We start from the raw sequence: 21,561 nt of genomic DNA on the forward strand, positions 1-21,561 counted from the left end.
TTGTTTATTTATTTGCTTGTTAAACTTTCACGTTCTAACTGTTAAATTCGTTGTCAGGGGTACAAAAAAGGACATACCGTACCTAACACTAGACCGGCCTACCTCCTTTTGCAGAAACTAGTAAAAAATGTTGAAAAATGTGATGTGAAATCTCATAAAAGAGATAGCTATGGAGCGATAAGGTCGCCAAAATTGTACGCTTCTTTTATTTAGGCTGTATCCATGTTTTAGTTATTTATTTTCTCTTTGTGGTGTACAATAAAAAGTATAAAGTTAAGTATGTTTCATATCTCTCTTGCTAAATAAATTTAATTTTCAAAACATTGTAAAATATTTTGACAAATGACAGCACTGATTAATTTTATTAACAATTATTTTGTTCTTTTTGTTATTGTTTTGAATTTAATTATAAATGGTTGTCATTTCTCTCCCTCTTTTTTGAACAAATTTTTAAATTAATTGAAATTTTATTCATTGCATCTACGCCTTTTAATCAATCATTGGAAACATTTATTATTAATATATATTTTTTAATATTTGTTATTTTTGAAATTTATTATGTACTGTTTTTCCACAGAAATAAATAAATTAATAAGTGATTGAATTGTAGTTGCACAGCAGTGCCTACCGTCGTGCGTCAACTGATTTATATTCCGCCAATTATCCGTATATTCAGCGACAAATGCAAACACATTATTGTACCCACAATGGTATTAACGTGCATAATGTCATTTATTGTATTATGCCTATTAAGTGCGGAAATGCTTTTATTACCTTGGGAGCTGTTATTAAACGATTTTGATTTATGTATTGTACCTTGTACCTTGGCCTTTACGTCTTTTAGTAGTTAGTTCGTGAAATTCTTACTATGAAATCAATTAGCTGTTCAGATAACTGAACTCTGAATTAGAATTTTTTGCACGACAAATCGTGAAAAATCTGCCAACGATCTGTTTTGCTTCCGCACAGCGATTGCGCGCGGAACTTAGAAACAGTAAATAAAAGTAAAATAAAGCGCGTGCAACTTAGCGCACTTGGCCTTACTGAAACGTGTTTATGTCAGAAGCGTTACATCTCAATACAGAGTTTATATAAGGTATTTTTTTTCAAATTATAACATATTTTAAAATTTCGAAATCCTAAAATTCGGTAAATGTATCTGTGATTCATCTATGTGTGAGTGACGTATATAAGTATGATCGTAAGGGGTTTACTCATCTCGTAGTTATTTTGAAAAAAAATTATCAGAATCAAATCAGACAGAAAAAAAACGGAATAAATCAGCGTCAAATGAAAAAAAATCAAATGTGCACAACTTTATAACTTTAATGGTAGAGGAGTTCAAGGCGCTTTCACTCCGATTTAACAAGATTTATTAAGCAGAACATAAATTTATAATAATTTTGAATATCCTTCGATTGTTCTGTACAAAAGGATTTTCTCAGCACATACCAACTGAGGTAGATGGCGCTCTTTAATTTTATCTCACTGGAGGTTGTCACGACTCTCAACAATGAGGTTAACGAACTGAGAATTGGACATTTAGAATTATCCAAGGCTACCTGAGCTATAATACTACTCTAAATTTAAAAAGTAACTAACATAAATTGTAGCTATTCAATTATATACATTTACTCATTACGACATATTTGTAGTAATTTAAAACTAAATTTAACAATAAAATCTATTTTTTATGTTATATTGTAAATGAGGTAGTGTGTGTTATTTTTTAAATTAATTTAATGTATTTCAAATGCATATTAAGTTTATAAAAATTTCATAGTCTTCCATTCGAGTAATTTTCGAAAAAGGGGTACATAATTGGCTTCACGTAGGTATATAGATAACAATTTGACGTTATCGAATGACAAATGATGTTTTTGTTTGTTTTTATGTCATAGCTTGGCAGATAGCATATGGGCCACATGATGGTAAGTGGTCACCACTGCCCGTCTAATGGTGCTGTAAGAAATATTAACCATTCCTTACATCGCCAATGCGCCACCAACCTTGGGACATAAGATTATATGTTATCACCCTTCAAACCGGAACACATCCATACTGACTACTGTTTTTTGGCGGTAGAATATCTGATGAGTGGATGGTACCTACCCAGACGGGCCTGCACAAAGCCCTACCACCAAAAAACACACATATATTCTTGAATATATTGCTTTTTATACGTTGCTGTAAATCATAGTTTCTGCAGAGAAGAAAAACCTTCTTTCCTTTAATAAATCACTTGAGTGCCGCTACATCTCTGGTGTACTTATTTTATTAGAGCAGAAACAACTTGAAATTCCATAACAAAGAATATAGGTCAGCCACGACTATGAAACAGGTTACGAAGATACTAAAGATACTAAAACCACGATATATCAAGTTTTTCTATATAGGTTTTCTATAAATACATTTATTTTGATAAGATTAATCAGAGCTTGTTTTTAATAAGAGTGTCAAGATACACATATTTTATTTATTTTCTTTATCTGTGTGTGTGTTTATTTTCTGTATCACGGAAACCAAAAAATCTGGTAACTTTTTGCAACTTGGAAATGAATTCACCTTCAGGCCTTTTTAATAAAAATATAATAATATTATTAATAAATTATCAATGAGAACAAAAATAGAACCTCGTTGAATATTCCGCCAGTTCATCAAAGTTTTGAGGTTTCCGAACCGTGGTAGATATTTGATAATCAATTAATGTACCGTTTCTATTTTTAGTTTTTCATAAATCCTGGCAAGATGATTTTAGGTTGTCTTTGCCTTAGTTTCCGCTTACCTACTAGTAAAAAATAGGAGTAACTTTAGTTTCCCATGATAAAAAAAAACTTTATCGTTAAATCAACATTAAAACACAAAAAAAAATCTAGTGCAAATCACTTCTTAAAATAATTAATACCCATTTTAGACTTCTAGAAACATCTGAATTAAAATACAGACAACATTTAAATTTAAAATAAGAATACAGTTGTCCTACTGTTATTGTCTGTAATTATAATTATATATGCTTATTTTAACATTAAAATGTCATAAGTATAATAAGTATTTTAATTAAAACTCAGTTTGATATGAATATTCAAGGGCAACAATCATGAGATTTTGATTATCATAATATCTGAAACAATGTCTCTCTGTACTCCAAATAACATTAAATCATTTTTAAGTTTTATTTATAAAATTAATCCCCATTTACCACTATTAATTATATTCAGCCAAGAGCCGAGATGGCCCAGTGGCTAGAACGCGTGCATTTTAACCGATGATTTCGGGTTCAAACCCAGGCAAGTACCACTGAATTTTCATGTGCTCAATTTGTGTTTATAATTTATCTCGTGCTGGGCGGTGAAGGAAAACATCGTGAGGAAACCTGCATGTGTCTAATCTCAGCGATATTCTGCCACATGTGTATTCTACACCACCACGCTGCTCCAACCCCCATTGGAGCAGCGTTGTGGTTTATGCTCAAAACCTTTTTCTCAATGGGAGAGGAGGCCTTAGCCCAGCACTGGGAAAATTAGAGGCTGCTAATGTTATGTTGTTAATTATATTAATACAAAATCATAAATATAGTTTTGTCAAAAAAATATTTTAAAAATAATTATTTAAAAAAATACCTCACATAATTATAAATCATTTGTAATTTCATTGCATACATTTGCAAGTATTTATGTGTGTGTTGGTGTAAATATTATATAAGTTAATGTAGAAGTTATTTTAATTCTTTCATTTTTATTGTTTCTTCATATTATAAAATTATTTACACAATATCATCAACCTTTATTATTAGGACTATACATTTAAATACCTGCAATAATTATTTGAGTATCGAGTTTAATTATAAATATGTTTGTGATAATTTATAAGCAAGTCAATTATTTTATAGGAAAATCATTTCTATAAAATATTTGATATATATTTCATACCTACTTATATCAATTTTGTTATTGTGTGTGTTCGTACGTTTTGTGTTAACCCAGACCAGTCTGACTTCCGGGTTTTATTTTTGGTATAGAATTACTATAAAAATAATACAGTATAATGAATATAATACACTTGCGTTTTTTATTGCCAATTTAATATCTCTGCTATTAGGAAGTATAATTTGAACGCATAATCTTTTTTAGCGATTGAAACAAATTGATTTATAAAATTATATGTACAAAGAAATGTTAAAATAACTTCGTTTTACGTAACCCAATAAGTAGTTCAATTAAATATAAATCTATAAATAAGTATTATATTAAAAACTGGATGACGTCAAACTTATTTTTGACGAGATTGTTTTTATTTTTTAGTTCGAATGTTTGTTACGGAAAGTCGCGAGCTCGATGATATACTAATATATTATTTAATTAATAAAAGTTTTATCAATTCCAAATCAATATAATAATTATGTAATGGTATCGTTATGCCAGTGATTTTTTTTTAAAAAAATATTGTAGTATATTTTTTAAATGTATTTTATCTGATCTGGTTTTCAACGTGTATCCTGCATTCAATGTTTACCAAGAAATTAGGCTGGAGCAGCATTTCCCTGAATTAAGGCAACTATGCCTAGGAACGTAATACCAATAAAAGAGTATAGTGATTATACTTAACAATATATATAATATATATATATATATATTTATTAATTTTATGAAGTTATGTGATATTGCTGCGCGGTGTTGAACGATTTAGATGTCGTGATGATAAATTAGTCGGAAGCAAAGATAGGTCGATGCCTGATCACGACAACATGACAATAGCACGCGGCAGTTCTGACGGAAATACTGTTTATGTGCGAAGGATTACGGATAAAATTATGAAATTAAATTGTCTCGGTAAATATTATCGTGACAATTCATTGTTTGTCACGTAAATGTCATACGTATTGTACGTGTGGTCAGTAAACGATAAAAGAGCGTTAATGTACATGTATTCGAATAATCATTTGTTATCCGCTTGACTAGGCTTACAAATCTGTGTTAATTAAAAATACGACGACGATTTTGCTGATTTTACGCGGAAACTAAGAACGCCGCTTATAAACAACGTGGTTAAGAGCCCTGCTAAGATAAAGGATTGCTGAGATTAACCAAAAAGTAGAGAATAAGCTCGACCTACTTTCTAGATTTTGTCACGAGTTGATTGAAATATAGTCTCGAGACTATTTCTTCAATCTTCTTGTTTGCGCTCAAACCGATGGAATATTACACAGCTGACATTTATTTTTGAATTTACTAGTATTTGCTTTTATTTAAAAAAAATATCATACAATTTTTTATTATTGGTAGATACTCGATAATTATCGAATTATCGAGACGACGTTTTTACATCCTCTTAATTTTGCCGCACATGAAATCTTGCACTAGCACAAGTTAATTCAGTGCTGATTGTATATGTTATTTAAAAAAAAGTTTTTGCACTATATATAGATAAAAAACACAAATAATATAGTAATATTCAAAAATTATAGCATTGAATACGGAACTGTTAACAAAATGCAATATAGAAACTCATAAATGTTAAATTGATTTGTTAATATTAGCATCATCGCTCGGTAGTATAATCAGGCATTCATTTAACCGTGTCGATAATTAAAAAAAAACTCAATTTCACGGTAACTATACGCAAATTAATTTAGAGTTCCTAGAAACTCACTTATCAAAAGCAATGCACTTGCTATCGGTTGAATTGTGATTATATTCATAGAACAATTGTTAGGCGATATGCATTTTTAATTCGGTGCAATGTTGCCGTTTGTTGATATATGATAAGTATATGAAATAGAAAATAAAACTAAAAATAATCTATAGGATATGATTCATAATATTATGAATGCCAGCGATGATCTAATTACAATCTAAGGTCAGTAAGATGTCTCACAGAATCAGTGGAGATATGGTCCCAGTTATAAAGGACTCGGGAAATAAAAAGCAATAGTTATTATTTTATTGATATTGATACGTATTTTAACATCTTTATTTGGGCTTATGCTAATGAATTTAAAATAGATCCCGGTTAGTGACAGCTAAACAATACTTTATCTCTAGCGTATCTGACTGTAAATGACATAAATTGGTATTCAATTCAGTTTGTGTTATGTTTAATTGCGTTGAAGTTTAAAACAATTGCTGCATTTAATAATTTCAAAGCTTATTAAAACAGATAAATCTAAATATTACTTTTTAAACGAAATGTGTTTTTTTTCTATTATTGCTCATTATATTTCCTATTTATTTATAAAAAATATTTAGAAATTAATGTTCTGATCAAAATAAACAAGTAATGTGTTTGAGGTTCGATTGTGTGTGTGTATTTTCTGTATAAGAGTATGTATGTATGCGAGCATTTCTTTCACAAAATATATTGACTCCAGATTAATATCTTCTGATATGTTTGCAAAGTAAAACTAGTTTTTATTTAATTCGATGAAACAATATGTACATACATACATCTTAATATTAGAGTAAAAATTTAAAAGTGAATTTGTTTATTACTCTTGTCTGTTTTGGTTACTTAATCGACTAAAAAAACTACAAAAGTACGGAAAAGAAATCTTTTGTAGTTTTTATTTGAAATGAAAAAGGACCTTTTTCATTTTTTGTAACCTAACTCCTCTCATACACGATATGCGAATATTTATTTCTAAGTTATAAATCATGTAATTTTTTAATTAACATCTAAATATCAAATAACAAAGTAGTACGAGAACCTTCGGCCTATTTTTGCAGAATAAATATTTTAATCGTTGTTTTACAAGACGACCCTTTGTCGCCTAAAATTTAAGTAAGTACGGGAACTATAACAGTTTGATAAGTTTAACAAGTTTTATTTCATAATTTATGAAGTTTATCATTTATACTAATTACAAAATTTCACTTCGATATTTCCATTCCACTATGCTGCACTCTCGTCTATAAAGAGCTCACGTCATAGTTTCGAGTTCAGTGGCTTGGAGCAGACTAGCGCCGGTTGATATGCTTATTTTATCTGTCATTACACTTTGTTATCTTCAATTAGGTGGCATTTTTTAATCTGTTCTTTTTTTCAATATTTTTTTTTTATTCATACAATAATATCAAATTATTTTAAATACAGAATAAATTATAGAATAATAAATCATTCCTGTTTGTACAAAACGTCGTATGTGAAAGTTAAGATTAAATTTAAAACTCATAGTTTAAATTTCTACAGTCATAATGAATATCAACATTCGTTTTGATTATTGAGAGGAACAAATAAGTTACAGTTTTGCCACTAGTACCAAAAGCGTGAACGAAATTTCAGCTAATTCTCTTTAAGTGGAACTAGTTTGAAATTCTCTTGCAAGATTTGACCTACATTTGTTAAATAAAAGCTTGTTAAAATAATCTTGATCAAAGTTGGTACCCACACTACTGTTTCACGAACTGTTTATGTTTATTTAAATGTTGAAATAAAATTAAATGAGACACAAGGGACAAAACATTTTACTATTGTTCCGAAGTTTAGGGGCTTAAACTATCTTACATCTTTAGTACTCAATCTCAAAGATCTAACAGGCTAAGATATATTAGTGTACACTTGCCTTACATAATTTTATTAAAGCTTAATAACTTTCGGAGTTTGCAAATATGGTCTGCACTGTTCTGCATCTTACATTATGAAGTAAGTAGGTCAACCGTTGATAAGTTTATGTACATCCATTTAATATAAATCAAAAATATTTAGATTGGTATTTAAACCTTATGTATTTATTTATTTAAAAAAAAAAACATATGTTATATTTTTTTTTTTTTTTTAAATAGAGTCAATGTTCTGTTATGTTAAGCATATTGGATTGTAAAGATGAATGAAAATTAACAATTTCCATGAGATGTAACTTTTGATATAACTCAGAAACTGGAAGATCTGTTTTAGTACTAACATATCGATTTTCGTTTTTACATATACTTAGACTGGATATCAATGTTAAAACCCTGAACACCTGAGAAATGTTTTATTTTAATTTGTGCATATTGTTTTGTAGAGTGAGTAATGTTACGAAAACGGAATTCGAGATAGGTAAATTAAATTGAACACTAACCACAAATGCAATTTGTGAGCCATTTTATAAGAACACGGAAAATAATGATTAGTTGTACTAAATTAAAGAAAAAAATATTTTACCTTGTTAAAATTCAAATCGTTGAACAATTAGTAGATATGTATAGATAAGATTTTAAATTAACATGGTCATTTTTGTTACTGTTTTTTTTGGTACATGTTTTAAATACTTGTAGTATGTAAAACATGTACTATTATTACGTAATAAAATCATAGAATATAATAATAATATCATAATAATCTGAATCTACTATATACAAATTTACCATATATTGGTAATCGTACGTATTTTTAAAAATAAATCATTTATTATTCTTAGCTGTCATGTGCTTAATTATATGAATTATTAGTGTTGATAATTCATTCAGCGGTTAATGAATATATCGCGAGGAAACCTGCATTGGGTTAATTCGGTGAACCTGACTGCGGCAGCTTATTGGAATAAGTTCCAATCGTTGTCCTTTGGAGTCATTTTACTAGCACAATGTCCCATGCATTATATTTATGTAACCTTTGCTTTATCCATATATAATTACCAATTTTTCTTCCGTCTTCGTATGCGTAAAATTCATACAAAGATATTCCTCCTGCTTCCTCTTTAAGTTATTAGTCGTGAGTGTCTACGTCGCGAAAAGGGTATACCTACTATAACTATGCTAAATAAGTCTATCGGACCTGTAGTTTTGGAAGTTCTTGTTATGTGTCAGGCAGTATTTCGCTTAATAAATGCGAAAGTTTGGATTGCCGCAAGCGAAAACTAGTAATATACTTAATAGTTAAAGAGGTCATGCCTATATATTTTTATGAAATGTTTTTTTTGTAATAGAATATTACTTTTTCTATTTTTCATTATGTTTATAATTTAGCATGTTTACACTATGTTCCATTCTACAAACAATTAAAATAAGTAAAAAAAGACCACTTTCTCAAAATTCTATTGTCATTTATTCCTATAAAGCAATTTCTTTAAAGTTAATATATTTTTTATTTGTACGATTTAACTTTGGTTTTGAATCAATAGCGCGCGCCTTTTTTTAAATTATAAATAAAACATGTTAATAAAATGTACAGAAATCTTAAGTGTTACCATAATATAAAATATATATTTTCGTAAAGTTATGTATGTATGTTATTTTGTATTTATATTATTATTATTAGTACGTATTCTAAGAAAAAACTTTACTAGCAGTCTATAATAAAAGACAATAACATAATTAGCTTAATTACGAATGGACGGCTATGATCAAAGTCTAACATATGATAATTTACATAATTGTAATCCAAAAGTTAGTCAAAACAACATACAATACAATACTACAATTCATACTAACCTCTATTAAAAGATAGACTTTGTATTGTCTGACCTTTGTCACGGAGGTTATATTAATAATTATAAAGTACAAATATTAAAAAAAAAACGACTGCTTCTCTCTCACTCATTCCACATTATTTTGTAGTCTCATCACACATTACTATTATATTAAAATTAATTAAATACTTTGTTTATAATTAAAGTTAAAAAATTAAAAGCGTTCAAATTATTTTACTTATTTCATACGTACAATAAGATAAAGTACAAAGATAAGATTTCTCGTAACAAAAACTTTATTGACAAGTGCATGACGCGGGCGAGGCGAAAGGCGATCATCGAACTTAGACCTTGATAGTGATCGTGAGCGAGGTCCGCTCACTGAGTTAACGGGTCTTAGTAAATTATTGGTTAATGAGTCGAAACGAAATTGAATCTCGTTATATAATAGAACAAAAAGTTGTCGTAAAATCCCTGACGTTTTGTACCTGAAAGTTTTGATCTGATTGTCATGACAAGTAACAAGAATTAGTCGTAGATCGTAATTAATTAATAGTTAATGAGTAGTATTGTTATATTTACTAGTGTTTGCTTAGGGTGAAGATCAGTCAAAATAATTTTGAAAATTTGAGGATTTACTGCAAAGCAAAGAGTAGAAAAATTAATCTTCAATGTTTTTAATTAATGAAAAACTTAGCACCGCCTGCTAAACAAAAAAATAAGATAATCATTTGACAAACAGAGGAGAAAAATATCTCACTGATCTGTATCGCCTTTGTCTATTAGAAGAAATCAAAAATTCAAAATATTCTTTATTCAAGTTGACTCATAAAAGCGCTTAACAGTGTAGAATTAAATGTAAAGGTTACTACCGGATCGGAAAGAGGATTCTACCGAGAAGAATCGGCAAGAAACTCAGTAGTTACCCTTTTTTACCATTTAGTTACAAAGTATGTCAATAAAGTACAATTAAATTTATATTATATAGGATATATATATTAATTTGGATGCCTGCATTGTTTTATATTATATTTACAAATAGATTCATTGTCAATAAAGAGTTGAGGAATAAAATTTATCGCCATATTACTTCAAAAAATTACTTTTTTGTTATAACATATTGTTACATGCAATACAAGCGCAATCATGCAAATGGGTGTTAATAGAAAACGATGTTGTAATGCCGAATGAAGCAGTAGCGCAGTAATAATGCCCCGTCCGAAGAGTAAAAAGTTAAATATGATGCTTTGATTGTTGATATGTCTAGATAGACTGCCAAATGAGATCGCGTCGAAGAAAATGAGGCCCAATGTTGGCCACTAAGTACACGCACACCAGTAAAGGAGTATAACATTTGCAGTGTCAAGCGTTGTTATGAAGCACATCAAAATATTAAAGTTAGAAAATGTGAAAATCATAATTAATAGATCTATTCTGTAAGTAATAAGTCTCCCGAGATGCCAGAAAGTGTTAACCGACTTTGTATAATAATTATAACATTTAAAGGATACATGCATCAAAAAGAAGTATCAACTTAAGCTGGTTTTCAAGATTTCACGAGTGTGATACGAAGGGAGTCCTAAGGGAATAGTACTGCAGTTTTTTTAGGTTCTTATAAATGAGTATTTTTCATTAGTTTCCCGCATGAAAAATTATAATCAGACTTTAATATTATCGACAATATAAAATATAAATATATATAAAATTAAAGCGTATAAAATAATAATATGTTCAAAGTTACATGGGACAAAGGTGATAAGTGTTATAATTATTAAATTTTGTAATTCTCTAGATCTTTCAAGAGTCTCACTATGTAACATTTTTGTTCATGTGTTTTTCTTTATCTTTATCTGTACTTTAATCATATTTAAAGTATTGTTTTATAAACGTATATTTTAAGCATATCATTGTATTGAAACATAAAAACTTTTGAAATAATACAACAGTAAATAATTTAATAAAACAAAAGTAAAATGAATCACGATGAAGAATGGATACTGGAAAATAAATTTAATAAATAATATTTTACATAAATTATTTATAATTATTTTTGCAAATAAATATATAAATAGAAGTAAACATAACTTCCGTGACAATGCATGAATGAATTTGAATACGTTTATTCTTAAGCCTTGAATATCGAGAAGAATTAATAAATTCGAATATCATATGAATAGTCGTTCTATATACTTAAAAAAATGTCAAGAACAACATTCGTTTGCCGATTCAATATGGAATGTTTTGGAAAATATTATTATATTAAATGAGCTTCAAAAGTGTTGCAATATTATCTTTGTTTCAGTTCATTTGATTTAAGTGACTGATAGACTCGATCTCGCTATCAACATTTATTCACAAAGTAATTTTGTTAATTTATATTTTATGATAATTCATTTTACGTTTATAATTCTCTTCCAAAATGAAAGTGACATAATACTAGTATCTAACAGAATTAATTGAATCATAATTCAACTTGTCAAGAATGTCGCTATAAATTAATCAATGTTTCAAATTTACCATAATTCAACAATTTAATTAACCATTCAACTGTATAAAGAGTAATTTGTGTCTTTTTGGCATTTCTTTAAACGTAATACGAAAGAGAGTGTTCGTTAGTACACGCGCTAGATGTGAAACCTTCTTGGTTTTTTTTAAATACGTATGAAATGGAAATGTTCTAGTGCAGTCTTTGTTTCCGAGAATTTAAACAATGAAAAAAAAAAGCAAGCACGAGTTTCAGTTGTGATTGTTTATTTGCTGCAGCTTTTATTTTAAATTCAATATAGTTCGCGATATTTCTATGCATATTGGAAAGTATCGAGTTTAACTTGTTTTGTTTGTTTTTCTTTGAATAAATATTAAATTTATACTGCAAAACATACTGACTGGAATTTTCTATAAGTTATTTTAAATTTATGAATTCAGACATGATTCTAGTAATTTCCTAGATGACATTAATTTTAGTGGTTTTAATATTACAACAAGGATGTCAACTTCAAGTTTGTTTGCAACACAGAAATAATTTTACATAGTTAAATCATTAAAATATATAAGAAATCATCTGTTTTAATAAATTTAATAATAAAATAAACGTAATGTATGTGACAAGTGGCCGTGACAGATCTTATTAAAATGAGTAATCAATATAATTCCAGAATAATTGTTATATATTTTTTTAATAATTATCATATTTTTTAATAAATAACATAATTAATTGCTTTTAAAGTTTATATGTGAATTTATTGCTTTTGTTTTAAATGTAATATTATATTTATTTATATTATATATGCTTGGAATTATGTGAGTGTAAAGTTTGGCCCAGTTTTAACTGTAGCGATTAATATAAATCACTGTGATCGGTTGTACCCTATGAATAGAAGCAAAGAACATTATATCAATCCGGGTCAAATACCCATAACAAACGGATCTGACACAATATTCTTCGAATATACTTCGACATCCTGTCGAAATATCATTGTTTTTTACGTACAATGCAAGTCACGAACGATTTATTAAAAACCTCAGCTTTATTATGTCATTTATTTGTAATGACGCGCCAATGTGACTGTCAGTTAATTGCGGTGACGTTTATTTTAATTATATCGTTATTTTAAAGTGCTAGGTTTAAGAGATTTCGTTTGCGTGGCCATTCGATCATTATGTATTTATTTTTTGAATATACAATTATATTACACTTCATAAAGACAACTTAGCACATAATCGGGTTTATAAAATAATTTGCCGCTGAACATCATAATTATAGCACGAAAAAGTAACGACAGACAGAATTATCTAGAAACTTTTATAGTCTAACTATGCTCCTTTAATTTCTGGTAAAACATATCGTTTTACTGTAACGGCATACGTGCTATATATAGACAGTATTTTACGCTTATAAAAAAAATCCTCGAATAGAAGAAAAATAAAGAAGAATAAATAATAATAATAAGTAAAGAAGGTAAATGACATATTTTGAAGTTTTTTTAGTAAATATTATATGTGCAATTATTTTATTTTCAGTATAATTAAAAGTATATTTTAATTTTTCAATATAAATTATATTAGCTATGACGTTAAAGTGACATTATACACAATAACAGAGGGCAATGAAACCTTTGAATCATTTGATACGCTGCCAATGTCTAAATACAGCGAGATGCAGTTCTCATGAGTAATACGTTTACTTACATCAGTACATCGTAAGGTGAAGTCGAAATGACTGACGTTAGAAGATGTAAATCTGACAACCGTAACTGAGTTAGCATTTGCTTAATTTGTGATAATAATTGATTTCATGCTAAGCGATGCTTTTATTTTACAAATCGAACATACTGAGGAAACAAATATGTATCGTATAATGAACCCGTGTATCCAATAACTCCTCCTTTAGAGTATTTAAAGCCTTAGACCAGCTGTGTAATAATAACACGGGCGTTACTATACTAAATGCGCAACAATGAAATGGCTTGTCTTCAATATTATATTAGACGTAGACTTTGTACGTCCTTTACATAACATCTCTTATTAAACAAATCAATATGTTGTCATTAAAATCTAAAAATAAATCGTCGATATTGTTGAAACGTTACTGTATTTCTTTGATTTCTAGAAAAGTCATAGTCGTACTTGTAGCGATCTATAATTACAAAGTTGATCTTTATTAAACGAGTAAAGTCACGTTGAACGGCAGTACTATAAAAACATTAAAAATTATGTATATATATTTCTATCTTAAATGACTTTAAAATTATCATTGTTAATAGACACGTGTCTTTCTTTGAATCTAATATTGTAATATGTTTTTGAATCAATACACAATGATTACATTTTTTTTTTAATGTAACACAATGATAGCATGTGATTAATTTAATATGTCCTATGATTTCTATTATGATAGGATAATCTGAAAATTACTTAATGTTAGGGTTTTGCGCCTGTCTGGGTTTGTACCACCAAAAAGAAATGCTTAGAATTGTGCTCCGGTTTGAAGGGTGAATGAGCCAGTATAACAAGGCACAAGACACATAGCATTATCCCAAGGTTGGTGGCGCATTGGTGATAAGTGAAATGTCATCATTTCATCATATTTCTTGCAGTACGTATGTCCTATCAGGTGACTCGTGTGTCAGTCTGCCTACAAATCAATAATAAAATGTAATGTCATTAGCTATACAGCTAGACTGAAACAAATGATCAGTCAAAAGATAAAAAAGATACATAATATTGCTAAGAGTCTAGGTTATAGATTATTTTGTGTATGTAAATGCTACGTTACAAAGGTTTTGTTCTATATCAATTTTGTCGTTTTGAACCAATAGGAGTTACGACTGTACCAAAGTTATTGAAAGATTAATGGTACGTTTATTACCACTTTTATTGTATACAAAACGATGATGATGAGTTGATCTTTTATTTCAATTGTCAACGTCACAATTGTTCGTTTGTTTTTATGTTATAGACAATATAAGAACAGTATACGAATAGTATTAAGAACGGAAACGAAAGGAGGCTCCTTTCGTTACTGTTCGTACGTTCCATTACATCATTTCACATTGACCAATGAATGAGTTTAAGTCTAACGCTAAAGAAATATAAATACATAACCCATACTATTTTTTTGATCTTGTAGAATTAGAATTGTTTGAAAAAGCCTCCTTGAATAAGAATTATATATATAATATATGAAAAATCTAGTAAATTAATATATTTATAGTTTCAACGAGAAGATGCAGGGAGTTTCAGAGAATGTTTCATTAGGTAGATGCTTTTCGCACCTTACACTAAACCATACACTTAGTCTTAAACTATCTTGTTTTTTTAATTTTAGAATGCGTTCAAGATAAAAATAGCTTTTTAAATGTCTAGTCCTTATTATAAAATATTACACTTATCGATTTTATAGAACAAAACGTGTTTATGTCAGTTTGTTAGGCCTATCCGTATTCGCTCTAATCAGAACCTTCGAGGTCGAGTCCATAGCACAATCTCTCCATTGTGTCTAGATAAAATGAGGATATGCAATCTATTTAATAGCCTTGAGGATCTTTTCGAAAACTTAAAAAAAAAGATTAAAGTAAACTTGTCCACCACGGAGATATTTCGTTTCGAGTGACCAGTTAGTGAACTTAGTACGACTCAATTTTTAAATATTGTGTGTGTGTGATATTTTCACAGTGAATATATTTATTATTATATTTGACTGCCACTGAGTTTGTAACTCAAGCAGCTGACATATGTAAACTTAAGCTGTAAATTATTATTCTCGATAGATTAATGATTTTAGGTTAACAAGAAAGTGTGTTACATTTGTCAATAAAATCACAAAAGTTTATCAATCGCAAAATATAAACCTAGGTCCCTGTTCTAATTTCGGTAAATTCTATACAAACAAAACAATATTGTGACTGATATCAGAATAATAAACAATAAGTTAATGTGTCAAATCCTCAATGTGATAAGTTTCTTATTTATTTATTATAAACTGTTGTATGAAATTAAATGTTAAATAAAATTTGTGTACGTAGTTTTACGTGTTCAAGGTACGAAAAAATTTAGAATGGACTTTATTAAATAACTTATTTTTACATTAATATTGTAACTTCGATCGTAATGTGTAGTAAATAAATGTACATTGTTTGATATTTTGTGTGACTGACAGAAGTATTATAATCTGTAATATCAATCGGTGATTTTTCGAAATTTCGAATAAACTAACGAGACTAAGGATGAACAACGTCCGGTGAAAGAAGAAATGACCCGTCTCAACGTAAAAAAAAAAAACAAAATGTTATAACAATCAGTATCCGCCAATACTGAGTTTATATTATGTATAAGTTTATCTAATAACACGCCTCACGTATTTTTTCCCAAGCTTCTATTCATAATACTTCTAATATTTCTAAAAACATTCAACCAACAACTGAAAAGCGTAAAGGTAATTTTTATTTATTTGATAATTATAGATATTTTGATAATTTAATAAATATAGCATCATACAACCTATGTATAACCTGATGCAATTATTTTAACATAATAAAGTCTTATATCAATTCCACGATTAAGTAGTTGTGACAATTATTTGATAAACTATTATCTAGACTCACCTTTATGTAATAATTTAAAAAAAAAACAATATTATTAATATGTGGTAATAAACGTTTATTTCAAAAGTTCATCGCAATCAATATTTTTACAAATAATAGGAGCCATTCACAGGAAAATGGCTTGCAAAAATATTTTATGAATTCTTTGCAACTTAGGAAATAATTGGGCGTACTAATCACTTTTAATTTATTTATAGCTTTCGTATTGATATAATTGTTCGTTTTCCTTTATTGTATAAATTAACACACTCTTGCACACTTAGTAAACACCTAAACACTTTCAAATATATAATGTTATAGATTCTGAAAGTGTTTAATGAATTAATTGATAAGATATATCATCTAGTTACCTAGTCCATGCGATTTTTATATAATGTAAATAGTAAATAATGTTAAAATGTTATGTAAAAAGTAAGTATTATATGTGCAATTATTTTTAATATGTTATTAAAAATTTGTATACGTTTTATTTACAAAATTTTCACCTGACGATGGTCAATCAAACTATAACAACAATTAACAAATTATTTAATAATATCTGTCTACCGTCCTAAAGTATTTTACTTCATAATAAGGTACTTTATAATAAATATGGTTGCTTATAAAAATTTCGTCAGTTAATTTTTAAATGACAACATATTGTAATAAATTAATCTTTATTCGTGTGTGACAGTGAGAAAGTGCGTATGTTGCGTGTTATGTTTTTGTAATGCACTGTATAAAATAATAAAAATAAAACAAAAAATATAAACATATTTACCGTGTATTTATCAATCCTTGTTTTCTCATGACCAAAATGACCCTTCTCCTTCATATTGATAATGCTCCTGGCACTTGTAACCGCCATTTTGAAAAATTAAAAAATTAAACCGCGTCTGTAAATTTTCGCGCGCGAATCTATCTCAGCTCTCGCTTGCACCCCGACGGGATCGCGGCGAGATTCCAAGTCGGAATGGTTGCGAAATCTTGCTTCTTTTATATAAAGCTGTAAACTGAACGCCTCACTCCTGTCCCTTTCATATCCGCGCGGCTCTGGCTATATGTAAGTGAACGCGTTTTAGAACTAGACTAGCAGTACTGGAAAGCACAGATAACTAAATAGGTCACATATATTTTTTTATTTTATTTATAATGTTATACTCTATAGAGTAACTATCTATATTTATATATTAAAAATATTAATAATTATTTTTTAAAAACTATACCAAATATTATTTTTGGTATTAGACTTCATACATTATTTTAAATAATGGTTCTAGGTAGTAGACAAGGTTTACTGATGACTAAAACTAACTAACTAATAAAAATACCTTATATAAAAATCGACTTATTGTTTTTTATTTTTCTTATATAAAACAAATTAAAAAATAAAGGCAACTGAACTCTGATCCTGAAATATGATGTGAATATTCTGGTTACATACTCTTGGTTTCGTATTTAGAAGTTGCAACAAAAATTAAACAAACATATTTATTTTAAAATAGATTTAACTAGATCTACTTACTATTATAATTACTAGATGCTTTATTACTTATAAAATATTTTTTAAGCATCCTGAATCACAAATAAACATTGTCTTTTAGCAAATCCTTAATTAATAACAAACAGTATTTTGAAGGATACTGATTTAATTTAAAATTACAGATTAATTATAAACATTCATGTAACGAAATCGTTCATCCAGAATCACGTCCTTAAAAATTTGCTCTAGTTGGCTAATAGCAACCGCGTCAGTTTACGTAACCTCAACTACACTGACCTCTAAGTTATAAATAATTTGAAATGGATACAACTTAATTTGAATATTATGTATCTATTTTTAAATTATTTGATAAGTGTTATTCTATTTTTAGAATGTTCAAAGCCTGTTTTAAATATTTTTTAAATTAACTCGTTGAAGTTGCTCATGAGGAATGTTTATAAAAAAAAAGAACATTTAAATTTTAATTATAAGTTGTACTTTTATAATTATTTGCCAATTATGTAAATTTTTCGATTAGTAATATACGTTTGTATGTCCTAAAATGTACGTATTGTATCATATATCTAAGGACACTATAAAAACTAGTTTTGGGTGATAGTTGCAAACTTTCAATTGATGACAATATAGAATCGAACACGAATTTATTTATCTGTTTTTGTGGCCTAGATGTATTTTAATAAAATTGAGTATATGTATATATATGTATAATATAGTAAATTGTAGTGAATAAAACTGAATTATTTTATTTTACTCTAGGAATGAAACATTTTCGTAAATGCTCATGCAATAGCATGTATTAAAATTAAATTGGTAATTAAGTAGTTTTTCCAATTTTACATCACAAGTTATTACAAATTATTCGCGTCATTGTGCCTGGAAATAAAACTGTATGCCTATAGCTCACTCTTAATCATATAGATTATCTTTATGCAAATATCACGTCGATTCATTGTCCGCTCCGAAAAGAAGAACAAAACAGAAAATCAATAACGTTGTTAGTTATAAATTTGTTTTACGCATAGGTATGTAGGATAGTTAATAGTGAAAGTGAATCCGTATGTTATATATTTACCTATTGAACCTTTTTTGTTACTTTTCTTTGTTTTTTTTTTTAACTTCAAACGCATGATAATGTTGGCAAATAAGCGTTAAAATGGATTTAATTCTCACACAACACTGTTGATTATTATTTCAAATCAAACCATTTTATTTTTATTATTTATTATACTAATAAACCGTTGTTGTAATAATTTATGTATTTTTTTCTGTTAATATGAACTCATATGAATATAATACGCGCATAGTTTTATTTCTTGATAATCCACTTAAATATTTTTATACCGCTTACAAAATTAATTGCACATGTGCAATAAAACAATGGTATGAAATATTATGTTTTATTATGTCTATATTTTCTTACACATTTACAAATGTCATAATAAGAGTATAAGACACGAATTTTAGCTTCCGTGTTATAAAAGAGGTCCAGTATAATACATAAATTTAGATTTACAAGTGCATTGCGTTCTTTATTATATCTCTTGTGATTATACTATAGTAAAAATGAATTAGTATTTTATCTGTTATTATTTCGGTTTTTTTAATATAGTCCATATGCGTGTTTGAGATCTGTGAATAATTTATGACTACAGTTTTTATATATTTATTATTGTTCCGTTAGCTTTCTCTTTAAAAATATCCTGGAATGACGTATTTTCGTCTGCGTTCCATCAAATACTAAAAATACATATCAAATGTTTGACTTTATTTTAATTTATTATTTAACTAAATGTAGTTAATCATTTTGGAATCGATCGACACTTCTGAAATATCATTTGCAACACGCAAAAACAAATAAATGTGTTTATATTATATACATAACAGAATCGTAATATTTTAAACAAATTCTTAGACAGTAAAGCAAAAGTGCACGATTGCTTGAATCTCAATGCTTAAAAAGTAAATTTTAAAATTTTTATCACAGAATTTTGTCATAGCAAAAATCTTAGCTAACTTATCTTATATGTAAATATATATAAATAATAAATACATTCGTTTATGTATGTCGGTGGCAACTAGCTTAATTAGCCTTTCAATCCAATGAGCAGTTGACATTCCGCCAAAACATCTTCCCTTCATAGAAAAGGTTCATTTGCTAGAATCATTTAAAAGTCTCATTCAGTCCTCTGGTTGAAAGGCTAGACTGTTAATTAAAAGGCTAATTAAACTAGCTGGCTTCGAAATAATTATATACCAAAGTCATTCAATTTAACCTTTAGAAAATTAAAGTACAAAATGAGTACAGAATACAGAGTTCTGGTACTCATTTTCTACTTTGAACAGGGCAATTTGATATTTTTAGGCCGTTTTTTATAGAATTGTTAATACGTACAATAAAATAAAAAAGGTTGTTATGATAGGATTCAATTAAGTTGATACAATATACGAGGCAAGCTAACACTTATACTCATACAAGAAAATTAAATGTTTCGACGTATTGCAAGGCAGGCCGGGTATTATCTTTTATAGGTATTAAAATTAATTATTTTGTATATTAATCTTCACTCAAATAATAAAGTCCCACAAAAATTGACCTGAGAAATACTAGGTAAGACTATAAAAAAAAAACGTACTCACAAAATTTTTAATGTACGTTTTTTATTTGAATAAATTTAAATTAATCAGTTTTAAGTATTAATTATTTTAATGTTTTATTTATTTTGTAATAAAACTGCAACTATGTTTAAATGAATCCGACTAGCAATTGTTAGTAATCTTATCTGACACATATTTTTGTAGTTTTTTGAAGCTGGACACTGCGTGGGAGTCATGATTTCAAGCAGTTATCAAACTAATCTTGCTGAGTTAGGTTACTATGAAATTTGGAAGAAGTGAGTGAATATTTAAGTTTTACCTTTTATATTATTGATATAATTTTTTTACGTAAAATAATATGACACTTTTTTTTTTAATTACAAATAAGCGCTTTAAAGTAAAAATTATTTCCTAGAACTAGATTTGTATGTATTCTACATATATTATGTTAATATCTTAAAAATGCAGCCATGGCCTGTTTTTTATTGCAATACGGATTAAAAGTAGGTACTTTCGTTAAGTTCATAATTTATGGGTACGCTTATCAAATAAATAATTAAAATTAATTGTTATTTCAATAATAAAACGTACTTTTACATTTCCAAAAAAATCAGAGAGGGATACGACGCCATTCACTTAGAAGGTTATCATAAACACGTCATTCAATTTAATATAATTTCAAGTATTTACTATGTATTTGCGTGACAGTAACCGTACATATAATAATTTTAAATAATTGAAACTTGATGAATTTATTATTAATTAAAGTTTTTTATTTATTTTTATAATTTTATTTTATTTTCGCATGAGTGTTTATTTATGTGTTTTCAGCTGACTTTTAATTCTTAAAGGTAAACTCTTAAAGGGAAATATATTTATTTATAAACTTATTAATGCCGTCAAAAAATTCTCGTGTCCGGAAGTTCGCAGTCTTGTGCATTATAATAATATACCCTGTTCTAGTTTCCCTTGAGAATTGGTTCCCCGTGGTCTAA

The 21,561-nt window shown here is 27.9% G+C and overlaps 1 protein-coding gene across 1 annotated transcript in view; it reads right to left on the reverse strand.

The window, feature by feature from the left end:
• Positions 1-17,482, reverse strand: part of Speck (speck) — a 35,642-nt gene extending 18,160 nt beyond the window's left edge. The window contains exon 1 of the mRNA XM_026638192.2: positions 17,249-17,482. Within this exon, the coding sequence (XP_026493977.1) occupies positions 17,249-17,335 (87 nt within the window). The 5' untranslated portion in view covers positions 17,336-17,482. The remainder of the gene's footprint in view (positions 1-17,248) is intronic.
• Positions 17,483-21,561: the final 4,079 nt, after the last annotated feature.

The sequence above is a fragment of the Vanessa tameamea genome, chromosome 15 (genome assembly GCF_037043105.1).
Source record: "Vanessa tameamea isolate UH-Manoa-2023 chromosome 15, ilVanTame1 primary haplotype, whole genome shotgun sequence".
Classification (NCBI taxonomy): domain Eukaryota; kingdom Metazoa; phylum Arthropoda; class Insecta; order Lepidoptera; family Nymphalidae; genus Vanessa; species Vanessa tameamea.